At 39.2% G+C, this 13,343-nt stretch overlaps 1 protein-coding gene across 1 annotated transcript; it reads left to right on the forward strand.

Annotated features, from left to right (window-relative positions):
* The first annotated feature begins 287 nt into the window (after positions 1-287).
* On the forward strand, positions 288-2,916 carry LOC105223236 (neprilysin-4). The gene has a single exon (XM_011200888.4). It carries the CDS (start codon positions 561-563, stop codon positions 2,562-2,564), a length of 2,004 nt encoding a protein of 667 aa, XP_011199190.2. The 5' UTR covers positions 288-560; the 3' UTR covers positions 2,565-2,916.
* The last annotated feature ends 10,427 nt before the right edge of the window (positions 2,917-13,343 follow it).

Genomic DNA, 13,343 nt, shown 5'->3' on the forward strand with positions numbered 1-13,343 from the left:
TATCAATTAAGCTTGATGATTTTGCGCGATTGCGCTCACGCTCACATTTTTTATGCATGACTGCAGCGCGAGTGGACGGCGAAGACGATTGCCAAACGCCCATCACGACGTCAGCCTGAGCAGCACGAAATAAAAGCTTAATTCATTAGAGATCTCGCGGCTCAGCTGCTTAAGCAACTAATGCAAATAGAAATGAGCATATATATGTTGTTGTTGTTTTTATTGGCGTTTTTTTATTGTTGTTGTCATTTATTTAAAATAAAATTGATAGGGCGCGTTGATAGCTCACAACGCTAAGCGTAATCGGAGAATACGTACGTGCTGCGACAGCAGAGCGACTTGATTGCTGATCGTAAACAAAGCAAGGCCGCAGAAGTCGGAACGAAGTCGGAGCGCGCACTGCTCGTACAGTTGACTGTGACACGAGAAACTATAAGGTTGTAAGAGGCAGCCGGAATACGCGCGCGCCCACAACGCGATACGGCAATTACACAATACTGTGCTACTTATGGAACTTTTATTCGCATTCGATAATTTAGCAAGTGCATAACCTAGTTAAAATGCGCGCCGGTCTCATTGTCTTCCTGCTGTTGCACCTAATTCTGTCGCTGCTCAGCTACGCCGACGCGGCGCGTAGCATGAATCGGCAGCAGTTGAAGACTATCGAACGGTATATGGATCCGAGCGCGGACCCCTGCGATGACTACTACCAGTATGCGTGTGGCAATTGGCAGCATGTGCACGCGGACGCGGAGTATTACGAAACAATCGGTCTCATCGACTACAAAGTGGATCAGGAATATGCGCTATTATTGAATAGTATACGTCGGCGTCGGCGTTTGCGGCAGGAACACGCTTTCGTGCGCAAGCTGCTCGACTACTACAAGTCCTGTCTGACAGTGTACGAATACACGCCGCAGCTGTATCTCGATTGGTTGCAGGAACACGAGCATTTGGCATGGCCGACAGTTTTGCCTAGTCGTGCCGCGAAGCGACGTGGAAAAATCCTTCGCTACGATTGGTTGCATATGCTGGCTGTGCTGCGCAAATATGGCATGAATTCTGTTTTCATCGAGGAGACGGTTATACAGCGACGGGACTATGCGCGTGCTTCGGCCATTGATTTGGACAAACCTGTGCTAAATGGTGGCTTTCAGCCAATGCCACATAAGGGCTTTCTGCTGATTATGGAATATTTGGGTGTGACGAATGAGGAGCGTAAGAACAAACTGTGGGATGATTTGCATGAGTTCGAAGCGAAGTTAAAGAGTTTGGATTTTGTGGAGGACACAACGGAAGAAGGCCAAGAGAGCGCGGCAGCTCAGCGCGAAACTACATTGGCAGAGCTGAACATGCCATTTCTGACGCGCTACTTGGATATCTTGCTGGAGAAGCCGGTGGATCCTTACATGAAACTGACCATACAAAATTTGCCATATATGCGCCTGCTGCTAACCGTATTGGACGAGCATGAACCCGAGTTCATATGCCGCTATTTGATGCTGCGCTTTCTCTGGTATCTGAATATCGATGGACCGCGCAACTTTCTTAAAGGCGACTGCGTCTCGCATACACGCAGTATGATGCCGTTGGCTATGACATGGCTCTACGAACGCCACAATCCCGAACTCATCGATGAAAAGTCACATATTGAAGCGCTTTTTCAAAAGTTATTGCAACATTTTACACAAACACTGCACAGCAACGCCAATCAATTTGATGGACACATCTTACGTTTCTTGCAGGACAAAATCGATACGATGCGCATTAAGGTCGGCAACCTGCCACGCCCGGCCACTAGTCGATTAGTCGAGGAATTCTACGCTGACTTGCAAATTGAAGCCAATGACTTCTACGGCAATCATTTGCGCCTACTGCAACACTACACACGCGCCAAGCACAACCGCTTAAATGAGCTACTTGCACAGGATGACTCCTTCTTTCACCTCGAGGATCCCGAAACGGGCGCCAGCTCTTCGCCATACTATCTGCTGCGCTCCAATGTGGTTATTGTGCCTTTGACGCTGCTACACACGCCCATCTATCATCCACAAATGCACGAGATCTTCAAATACAGTTCGTTGGGTTTCCTGTTGTCGCACGAGATCACGCACGGCTTCGATGACAGCGGCGTTGAGTTCGACAAACGCGGCAATATGCGTGGCCCCTCCGATCGCATCAAATCGAATCACAGATTCGATTCGAATCTGAGCTGTTTACGCTTACGAAATCCACAAATTGTCGATGAAAAGATAGCCGATGTCAGCGGTCTGCGCTGGGCGTACGAGGCGTACTTTCAGGGCAATCAAAGCAATCCCAATGCAAATGTGCGTCCACTGCATTTCACAAGCCTCTCACCGGAGCATGTTTTCTTTCTCAATTTCGCACAGTTCTTCTGCGGCTCTCCCGTCACCAGCTCGCGGGACCTAGAGTTCAGTGAGCATGGCTCGGATAAAGAGCGCGTCTTGGATGCGCTTGCGAATTTCGCCGAGTTCGGACGCGTGTATGACTGCCAGGTAGGCAGTCGCATGCATCCACCGCGAAAATGCCAACTTTGGAGGTAGCAAAGGCATTAAGCAACGAACCTCCTTGTAGGCTTGTGTATTAAAACTTAATTTTTGTATATACTGAAAGTTGTGTTAGTTACCAATGAAATTAGCAAACCTAATATTAAGGTGTAAATAAAAATGTAAATAAAATAATTAAATATAAATATAACTAAAACTTAAATTAAGTAATTAAATGTGCTGGAGCCAACCTAACCCTCGTAATCATATGCGCGTGTGTGTTGTTCAACATGTTGTCATTGCAAAATGATAATATAAAGTTATATACTATATATTGAAATCATATGAATAAGCGCTTACAACTGTACGCTATAAATAAACAAAAGCTTTGTTTAATCAAATAACGTAATCATCTGTGCCTTATCAGTTTGTTGAAATTTGTTGCTGTAGCGCCACAGTCTCACACATTCTCGATTCCATTGAAAACGAAGTGCCTGTGAGGTTTTGAAACAATTTCCTGGTATGTATGTATAACGATGGATTATATACACATATGTATATACTTAAGTAGAGATTTTGTTGTAGGTGGATTGGCTCAAGTGACCTATAGCTTTTGTTTTGCTTGGTTTATTCTTAACACTTCTGCGGATCTTAAATTTTTGCCATAAAATATTAATCTGGAGGATAGTACAACAATAGCAGTCTCTGTGAAATGGAGCAGAGAAAATATAATTTATGTCATAAGCAGTGTTTCAGTGAAGGAAAAGAGCATGAAGCAACGTTTGAGATTATTTGTAGTTTGATCTTTTTAAAAAAATTTTAAAATTATGCAGTTAATACTTAATATTTCTGCTTTAGAAAAACCTTAACTGCGGTTACACCGAAGTCACATTATCCATCACAAATAGAAAGTTTCCTCACAAGAACTTTGATTGATCATCTTGTATAGAAGCTATGTACTATAGCGACTCGATCTGAAGAATTTCTTCGGTGATTGCACTGTTTTCCTTGAATAATAACCCGTTCCAAATGAGTTGAAGATATCTCGTCAAATGAAAAAGTTGTCCATACAAGAACTTCATTCCGATCGTTCAGTTTGTATGCTAGCCATATGATATACAGCAAAAATTTTTTTTAACACGGTAGGTACGTCCCTAAGAAAACCGTGTAAATGAAAATCGTGTAAAAAAGTACACGATCCATATGCGAATTCGGGCATTTGTTGGGTTTTGTACTAATGCAGAATTATCCTCATTCCTAGCGGCATCTATAGGTTTGTGAGTCATGAATTAAATTAGCCGTTAAAACCTGACTTTCATCTTCGTCCTCGTCGATATCGATATCGACATCTTCATTCTCATTGTTTATAATTTTAATTAAGTCGTCATCATCAATAGGACCTTCTTGCATTAATTCATCGATGTCAGCCATTTGGATGTTGTCAAACCATCGGCCCTGATCGAGTGGCTGAATTAGAGAAGTGGTATTAGGCGGCGAAAATAGCAACTGAATTTTCGAAAGTACCAGCACTGTGTGGCTAAGAGCATTATCAACAAGCAGAAGTGTTTTGAATTCGAAACCTTTTTGTGTCATATACATATTTCGGGACTTCAGGACCAAAAGAGTTATTAAACCAATCTTTTAATAGATTAGCCGTCATCCATGCCTTTTCATGCGCCATAAAATGAACTGGAAGTTGTTTAATGTCTATACCTTTTAAAGCTCTCGGCTTAAGTGATTTGTTGATTAAGAGTGGTTTCAACATTTTATCGCCAGATGCATTACTGCAAAGCAAGAGGTTTATCCGATCTTTGGTTGCTTTAAAGCCAGCAGTTGTCTTTTGAGATTTTGCTATGAATGCTCTTTTTGGCATTTGCTTCCAAAACAATGCCCTTTTGTCGACATTAAATATTTGATCTGGAGTATCATTAGTTTTGCTAGTTCATTTATTTCATTAGTTTTTTGAAGCATTTTCGTCGTCTGATGCCAATTCTCCTTGAGTTTTTACATGGTGAAAAGCGTGTCTTTTCAGAAAATCTGTCAGCCATCCATGACTTGCATTGAAAGCAATTTTATTAGTTCTATGATGGGATACTGATGGTTCAAACTCCTGAAGTCACTTATATATAATTCCCATCGATAGGATTTTTTTTCTGTTCTGTCAATCCAGAACACCATATGTTTTTCAGTTTTCTCCAAAGTAGAAATGCGACTATAAGAAGTTGTTTTTGAACTAATTGCTGACCCAGAAATTTCTGATTGTCAGTGGAACTCTCATTTTTATAAATTGTTCTTATTTTCGCTTCGTTTAAACCAAAAGCTTTGCCAACAGATGTTAAACCTTCGCCACTTCTCAGACAGTCTAGGATTTTTATTTTCGTTTCTAATAAAATTGTTTGTCTCTTCAGAATATGCTATTGAAGATTTCACCAATTTATGAGAAATAACTAACTTAAACTTTAACTTTAAAAACTTTATTGAAATTATTATTGCGTCATCAACAATCAGACGGACATGGCTACATCAACTTAGCTCATCAAGCTGATCATATACTCGTACATATACATTTTATAGGGTCTCTGACGTTTCCTTATGGGTGTACAAACTTCATAGCAAACTTAATACACGAGTTTCAGATAATAAGAAAGTGCGGCGTCTTCAAAGTTAAAGTGCCTTCAAGGTTAAATTAAATTATATGCCATCAATAATTATATTGTATAATATAGCGATATACAGCGAACTGCCAAACTGTCATAATAATTGTAAACAAGACCTTCCCCTTTTTCGTTTATGGCGTAATGATTTAAACCAAAAAATAGCGTAATCTCTATTTCTGTCTTCCTTGTGTCATCTAAAATGTCTTACTATCTACTATGCGGACTCTTTAGAAATTTGTTGTTGGACCGATTCTTTTATATGATACCTTTTGTTTCACTGTAAATATTTACTTTGTTGTAAAAACTATTTTCCGCATCAAAGACCGAATAATAAGCGATAAGCCAGCAATAAATTTATATATACATACTTATGTGTAGTACTGTATGGGAATTGCGTAACCAATTTTACATATTTTTGACATACATAAACTATAATAAATATATCCAATTTTAAAACGTTCAGTTATTTTTGACGAAAGTTTGAAGAAGGTGTATAGAAGATTATCAATAGGCCACACACTAATAAAATGTTCTCATTCAACAAAGTTCCTCACAAACAATCACCAAATGATGTAAAGTTTTCATCCAATTTTATCCACGCTCTCTTTCTTAAGATAGCTCACATATTGGCCGATGTTATATATATATTTTATACTGGGTGGTCCAAGTAGAGGTACTTGTTTCAATAGTCTTCTTTTTATGAATCACGCGTGAGGCGTGTCAAGTTACTTTTGTTCATTATTGTTTGGCATTTCATCATGGAAGGACTTAGCTCTGAACAACATTTACAAATACTTCAACTTTATTACGAAAGAATGTGTTTCTCGCTCTTTACTCATGGTCAAGATAATCGGGCTACTGAGCGTGCTATTCGACACACCATCATCCATCTGGAGACCGAGCATTCATTATTCGAAAAGACCGAGTCCAGCACGCATTGAAGAAAATATCACAGCCGTAGCTGTGAGTGTGTGAAAAGTTCTAAGAAGCTCCGCATTTTACAGGTTCTCGGGCGTAGCAGTGGTCCGATAACGTTCATTTAAGAACTCGCCCTTTTTTTGCCAAGAAACGCGTATACCAAGTTTCATCAAGCTATCTCAATTATTTCTCTAGTTACAGCTTGTACGGACAGACGGGCAAACATACAGACAATCTCATCATTTATATATATAGTATATATACAAGCTGACCCCGCAGGTGTCGTCGTGCGTGAAGAATGTACTATATTTTGTGTTTAAATCATTTATTTGCGATTTTTCTAGATTTTTTTCACTGTAGCGCAGGTTGATAAACAACATTTTTTGGTTTCTGTTCCGGTGCGTAAATGTGTAGAGAAGATGGGTTTCGAAGTTATGAACAAGCCACATATTGCAGGCCGTGTGAAAAACATGGCATTTCCAGACTATCCTTCTGTCCTGTTGATTGTAATTTCAAATTCAAGTTTCCTTGGAAACTCTATAGGTTTGAACTGAAATGGCAAATCGTTGGAACATAAATGAATTCATAGAATCAGGCATTCAGCCCCCTTACATTCGATAGCTGCGTCACAATTAGTTGGGTTTCATTACACAGTTTCGGCGCATGAGGATTGCGAAACATAATAATGACAGATCCAACTTTGAGACGTAAATGATGCGGCGGCATACCAAACCTCTCCAAAGAATTTAGAAATTCCAGTGGATAATTCACGGCTTCGTCTTCATTGTCAATCTGATAGGAATTTCAATAGCACCCGAAAGTAGAAGCAATCATCGTTTTTCGGGCGGATTGTGTAAATTCATCCTAATGCATTATTTGAGAACACACCTGAATATCCATCTACTGGTTGGCCTTTTTTTCTGTGTAAACATTTCTTCGACGATGCATTCTATGTACAATATCAAAGCATTTCCGAATAGAGCAGTTTCCTCGCAAACGGATCGCTCACGCAAGTCGAGAAAATACTCGTCAATGTCAATTTTGTTGTTGGCGGTGTTTCCATTGGCTGTACTGTATTCTCTGTGTTGAAATACACACTTTGGCGTTCTCCGAATGAACTGCGAGATGCACAACAGTAGGAAAAGGTTTATGAAGTAAATACCCTACAAAGCGCTTCATTGCTGTTCATGTATCGACCCATTTGATAATATCTCTTTCAAGATCAATAATCGCCATGTTGCTTTCTTTAGTGACGTACTTGCAAACGTATTTGATTGACTTCACCAAACAGCAGTACTCATCATTGATTGATATGAAGGGGATAGTGGTGTCCGCAAGGTTGGCTTTCATCACTTTGTATAATACTGGATCTTTCTCTGCATCAGCAATGTCCGAAGAAATGATATCAATTTGATCTGGTGCAACCACCATCCACCATCCGAAGAACAATGTGTGCGTGCAGCAAACCTCTCTTTTGCCACTCAACCGAGTACATATAACATCTAACAGCAAAACATATGTATACGTTGCTTCAAGATAAAGTCCATCCAACATCGTAACTGTTGTTTGAAAAGTCGTGCTGTGACATCGTGACGATCGCTTGTTGATTTACAGCGATTCATAATTCCACACGTATGTCATCGCATCCTGGGAGTACTCATGTAGTTTATGTGTCTTGGGCTGCCATACGTTGATGGCAAAAAGAACGCCGACCGATATTAGTCCGATCTCTTCGTGGCTTCGTAGCAAATTTCAATCTATAGTTGATCACTTCGTTTGAAACACACATAAAGTTTTCACTGAATAATTTTCAATAATTTTTCTTTTGAATAGCTGGAATAAAAAAGCAAACGACCGACATTGAACGATTCAAATAATTTACAAATCAAAATATTCAAAAACAAAAAAAAAAATTAAAAAAAAATTGTGAGAAAAAAAGTTAATTTTTGGAATTGTCCAATTTGGAAAATAGATAGTAGCCGATTCTCAGACCTACGCATATAAAATTTGGTAAAAATCGGTCCAGCCGTTTCGGAGGAGTACGGTAACTAACATTGTGACATGGAAATTTTATATATTAGATAACAGTATACTTATCTCGATTAGTTTTAGGTGATACAAACGACAGTTAGGTGAAAAAAACTATTATACTCTTTAGAAACAGATTGCAAGAGTATAATAATGTTTACATAAAGCAACATTCTTTATTGGGTGCAATGGTAAAACAATTTAGCCTATCGCAAATAAAAATATTTAATTAATATATAGTACAAACCGAGATCTATTATACTCTGTGCCTATATAATTTTACAATCTAGGGAAAGGTGTTGAGCGATATTAACCGGCTACGTTATCAAAGCGCCCTGTCCTGAGCGAAGCATTTTCATTCTATTGTAATAAAATTTTTTGGATGTGACAAGTTTTAACTTCTCTGATGGTGCAGTTATCTAAAGTACTTACAGTTAAATAAGTCGTAGAGATCAAAAAGGTGTTATATGGAATGTCTACGCCAAATGCCATTGTAATACAGGGTGGGCCATCGAACGTTTTAAATTTGAATTATCTATATTTCAACATTGGAAACGTCAAATACCATTCGGAAAGTGACAGATATTCAGTAGAAAGTCTAAAATTTACGAAATGGGTCGCTATTCACTAGAAGAAAACTGGGAAATATTGAAAACTCTTTTCCAAAGTGGTGCAGAAGATCGTTTGACCGAGGGTGGTCAATTTGACCGAAAAATCATCTTTTCGGACGAGGCTCATTTTCACCTCGATGGTTACGTTAACAAGCAGAATTGTCGCATTTGGGGCACTGAAAACCTGCACGTAATCGTCGAGAAGCCAATGCACCCAGCACATTTTTCTTCGAAAATGAAGAAGGAACCGCCGTAACCAGCAATGGTGAGCGATATCGCGCAATGTTAACCGAATTTTTCTTCAAGTAAATTGAAGAGGAAGATCTTCTTTGTGAAATGCTACATTATAAGTAGTGTTTGAAGGCTCAAAGTCCGATAACAACCCGCTCCATTTAGTACTTAACTAACCAATAAAGGAGCATTAAATGGGTGACTTTGTGGTTCTGTCTATTTGTTATTCATAGATCGGTGCATGTTTCTAACATTTATTTTCTATAGGGTAAATTTCGAAAATAAGTTTGTCGAACAGCACATTTGATTATTTGCATTATATTGATGCCAGTTCGACACAATTATTTTCACATGTTTCAAAAAATTCGAAATTAGATTAGGCTATCTTGAAATTTAAGCAGAATTCGTAATTCACTGTAAATCCATAAAAAAACAATACACATTGCCAGACATTATACAAACACTAACATATAAGCTGCAAGATTGATTAGATAAATCGCAATTTTTACAATTCTAAAAAACAAACACGAACCCGTCGGTGCAGTTACAGGAATTCAAATCAAACCTTACTCAATTCAATTCCAAACACAAGCAAATCAGTTGCTGATAAACGCTGCCTCCAGCAAAAAAATTAAAATGTCAGTCCTAAAACAATGAATTGCATTCAAGCAGCTTGATTAAAGCGAAATCAAGAAAATTAGATTTTCCTTTGCAACTTAGCATACAATTCCCCTCAGTATATTTCACATGTTAGCTGAACGTGTTACACTGCCCTATTTTCTACACTTTCTAGTGCTTCACTCACATATCAAAGCTCTCCAGTTGATTGAAACTCCCAAAGCAAGTGGATGTCTCATTAATGTGGCATGACTTTTTCTAATTCATTCTCTATTTTATTATAACAGCTTCTTAGATTTGAGCCAGTTGTTTGTTCGATTCGCCACTCTTCGATTTATTTCGAATAATAAGCATAAAATTAAACTGTTGTGCATTAATTACAGTTTAAGCTAAAATTCAGTTAGAGATGGGAAACCCTCGGACAATATCGCCTAATAAAGACTATTTGTTTTATAATAAATACTCACTTTTTATTTCCCACGAACTTTTTATCTACATATATAGGTATAATAATGCTGAGTACTTAGATTCGATTTCAGTACTTACGTGTTATCTTAAGTATTTTGCGCATTGAGTGTTTACAGTTTCGATAATTTTAATTGGCTCTTGACAACTGATTTCTGTGCCGGGTTGTGGATACTTTTACAGTTTGCATAACACTGATGTAGGGAATTAAGTGATTACATATGTGCAACAAACATGCACTTGAGGAAAACGTGCTGAGCAAATTACGACTTATGCAAGCCGATTGAATGCTAATAACTCATTTCATACAAATGATATCATCATTCACTAACATCATTTATTAATGAACTGCAAAAACTTCGCATGAAATATTGTGGATTTAATCAACAAAATTGAAAATAGTGAGCAAATGTGGATGTACTTTTTTATATTGTATTCAGCCTACGTAAAAGTATATAAATACTTAACCCTTAGATTCCACCAAAAATCAACGGTTATTTTCATAAATTTTTCATGCATAAATATGCATTTTTCAAGGCTACAACACGTGATATGTTCCACTGATACATCCGTAAACTTTTATTTTTGACTTGAGTAGGAGAGATTGAGTGACAGTAATTAATTAGAGCTGAAAATTTGTAGTCTTCATCGTTATTACAATTTAAGTCTAGCCACAAACTGCATCAAAGTGAGGTTCCTCGACATATTGCTGATTTGTGCCCACGCCCCGACCGAAGAGAAGGACGATATGACCAAAGATGCCATCAATAAACGCTTCGAAGCGCACCTATGAGAGCTGCCCCCGCCACCATTTCAAAATCGTGCTTGCCGACTTTAACGCCAGAGTGGGCAAAGAAGGTAACTTTGGCACAATAGTCGGTAAATTCGCCTCGACGAGGAAACATTCCCAAATGGATTGAGGCTAATTGACTTCAACGGGGCCTGAACTATGGGTATCGGTGGTACTAGATTCCAGCATAAAAAACTCATCAAGCTACCTGGCTGATACCGGATCGACAAGTAACCAACCAGATCGATCATGTTGTGATACTGCCACTATCTTGTTGCAGCTAAGATACTCACCCTTCTCTGTACAACTAAAACTCAACAAGCACAAGAAAGTACACACGTCGAAAAGCTGCAATCCCAACAGACAGTCGAATGATTTTCTGTTCGACCTGTACTCCTACTCTCTGAGAGCATTCATCAGCAGCTCGATATAAACGAACTATGGGGCGGTATTTCAAGCTCCTTACGTACAGCTGCAACCAAAACCATTGATTTTCGGAAAAGGTCAAAAGAACAGCTAGTACAATGAACAATGTCGTATCAAAAGCCTATCTCGCAACGTTACAATCGACCACAACAAGTATGGGATGGGGTAGATACCGAAAGCTGAAGAGTAAAGCGAGACGCATTTGCAGACAAAAAAAGAGAGAGACCGAAATGCGTGAGTATGAAGAGCTTGAAAAGCTGGCCGACAGGGGTAACGCCCGAAAATTTTACGAAAAAATGCGGCTGCTAACAGAAGGTTTCAAGACCGAAGCATACTCTTGTAGAACTACCAGAGGTGACTGATGTCCAAAGTATACTAAAATTGTGGAGCAAACAATTTTCCAGCCTGATGAATGGCAGTAAAAGTATAACGCCAGGTGAATGCGAACCCGATTCCCTAATCGATGACGATGGAGCAGAAGTTCCATTGCTCGAGCATGAAAAAGTTCAAATAGCAATTACCCGTCTGAAGAACAACAAAGCGGCGGGAGCCGATTCCGAGCCGAGCTGTTCAAATACGGAGGCGAAAAACCGATAAAGAGCATGCCTTCTTTGTAATATGTGATCGGACGAAAGCCTACCCAACGATTGCAATTTAAGTGTGCTTTGCCCAGTCCTGAGATCTGTTCCAACTGCAGTAGGATAAGCCTCCTGATGATAGCCTTTAAGTTTCTGTAGATCGTATTCTGTGAAAGATTAAAGCCCACCGTCAACAAACTGATTGGACCTTATCACAGAGAGAGTCGTAGATAATTTCGTCAATATTGGAACCAGCATTAACACCAACAACAACGTCAGCCTCAAAATTCAACGCAGAATAACTCTTGCCACAAGGTGTTACTTCGGACTGAGCAGACGTAAAGTCCTCTCTCGACCAACAAAGACCAAACTCTACAAATCACTTATCATCTCCAATCTGCTATATTGGGCGGTGGAATGGACGGCAAATACCGCAGTTGATGGAACGAAGAGCTGTACGAGATATACGACGACATTTACGTATGTAGTTCAGTGAATTAAGAGACAGTGGCTACGCTGGCTATGTTACGTCGTCCGAATAAATTAAAATACTCCAGGTCATATAGTATTCGACGCAGTACCCGCGGGGGAAGCAGAGTAAAAGGAAGGCCTCCACTCCGCTGGAGAGATCATTATTATTATTGATTTTATTATTGTGAATGGTTCAAACGATATATGAAAATACAATTCTTTTCTTGAAGATAGACGAAATCAGCTGTGACGTGGGAGATAATTCGCAAGCGACGACTGTTTAATTGATGACAGGAGCTATTTCGTCTTGCCCTCGTTCCCCTCCACACCTACTAGCTTCGCTTCCTTATCCAGTCTGGAGAAAGCAGAACTAACGGCGCGATTATTATGGTCAATGGTATCGATGTCATCGCCAGTACGCCTCCTTGACAATGGAATTTGTGACACTTTTTACTACTTGTGAATTTTGTTTATGTATAGTAGTTAAAATTTATGCATTGATCTGTCCCGAACTTGACTTTTTTATAACCACAGACATCTGAACTAATGTCGAGCAAACGAGTATACCTATAAGACAGGTCACGAAAAATCAAAAGTGATCACTCTGAACTTTTAAGGTTCGTTTAATCAACAGCAAAAAACTAGTCCGGCAACAACATTTTTCAAGGCGTGTAGGAACTAAAAAAGTATGTTCTTTGAACACATTTAAAAGCGGTCTTCGATTTGCCATTTATCTGCTTAGAAGCAAAAAGCTTGTCAAAAACCAAATCTATAAAAGCAACAACAAAGTCAACGAGTTGAGTTTCTGAAAGGAGTGTGCGAATACCTCACTAAAGTCACGCGCCTCACTCAACTAATGGTCAACAAAATCGGCTTACTGAGCGTACTATTCGCAACACCGTCACCCATCTTGAGACCAGGCATTCATTATTAAATAATATTGGACCGAATAGACTACGTTCGTACGCACGCAGTAAAAAAAATATAGCAATCGTAGCTGAGAGTCCACACGAAGACCGCGGAGAATCGATTCGGCGCCGTTC

Source organism: Bactrocera dorsalis, chromosome 4 (genome assembly GCF_023373825.1).
Source record: "Bactrocera dorsalis isolate Fly_Bdor chromosome 4, ASM2337382v1, whole genome shotgun sequence".
Taxonomy (NCBI): domain Eukaryota; kingdom Metazoa; phylum Arthropoda; class Insecta; order Diptera; family Tephritidae; genus Bactrocera; species Bactrocera dorsalis.

What these genes read in the sequence shown, in the direction of transcription:
- LOC105223236 (XM_011200888.4), top strand. Translation starts at nt 561, where the DNA reads ATGCGCGCCGGTCTCATTGTCTTCCTGCTGTTGCACCTAATTCTGTCG.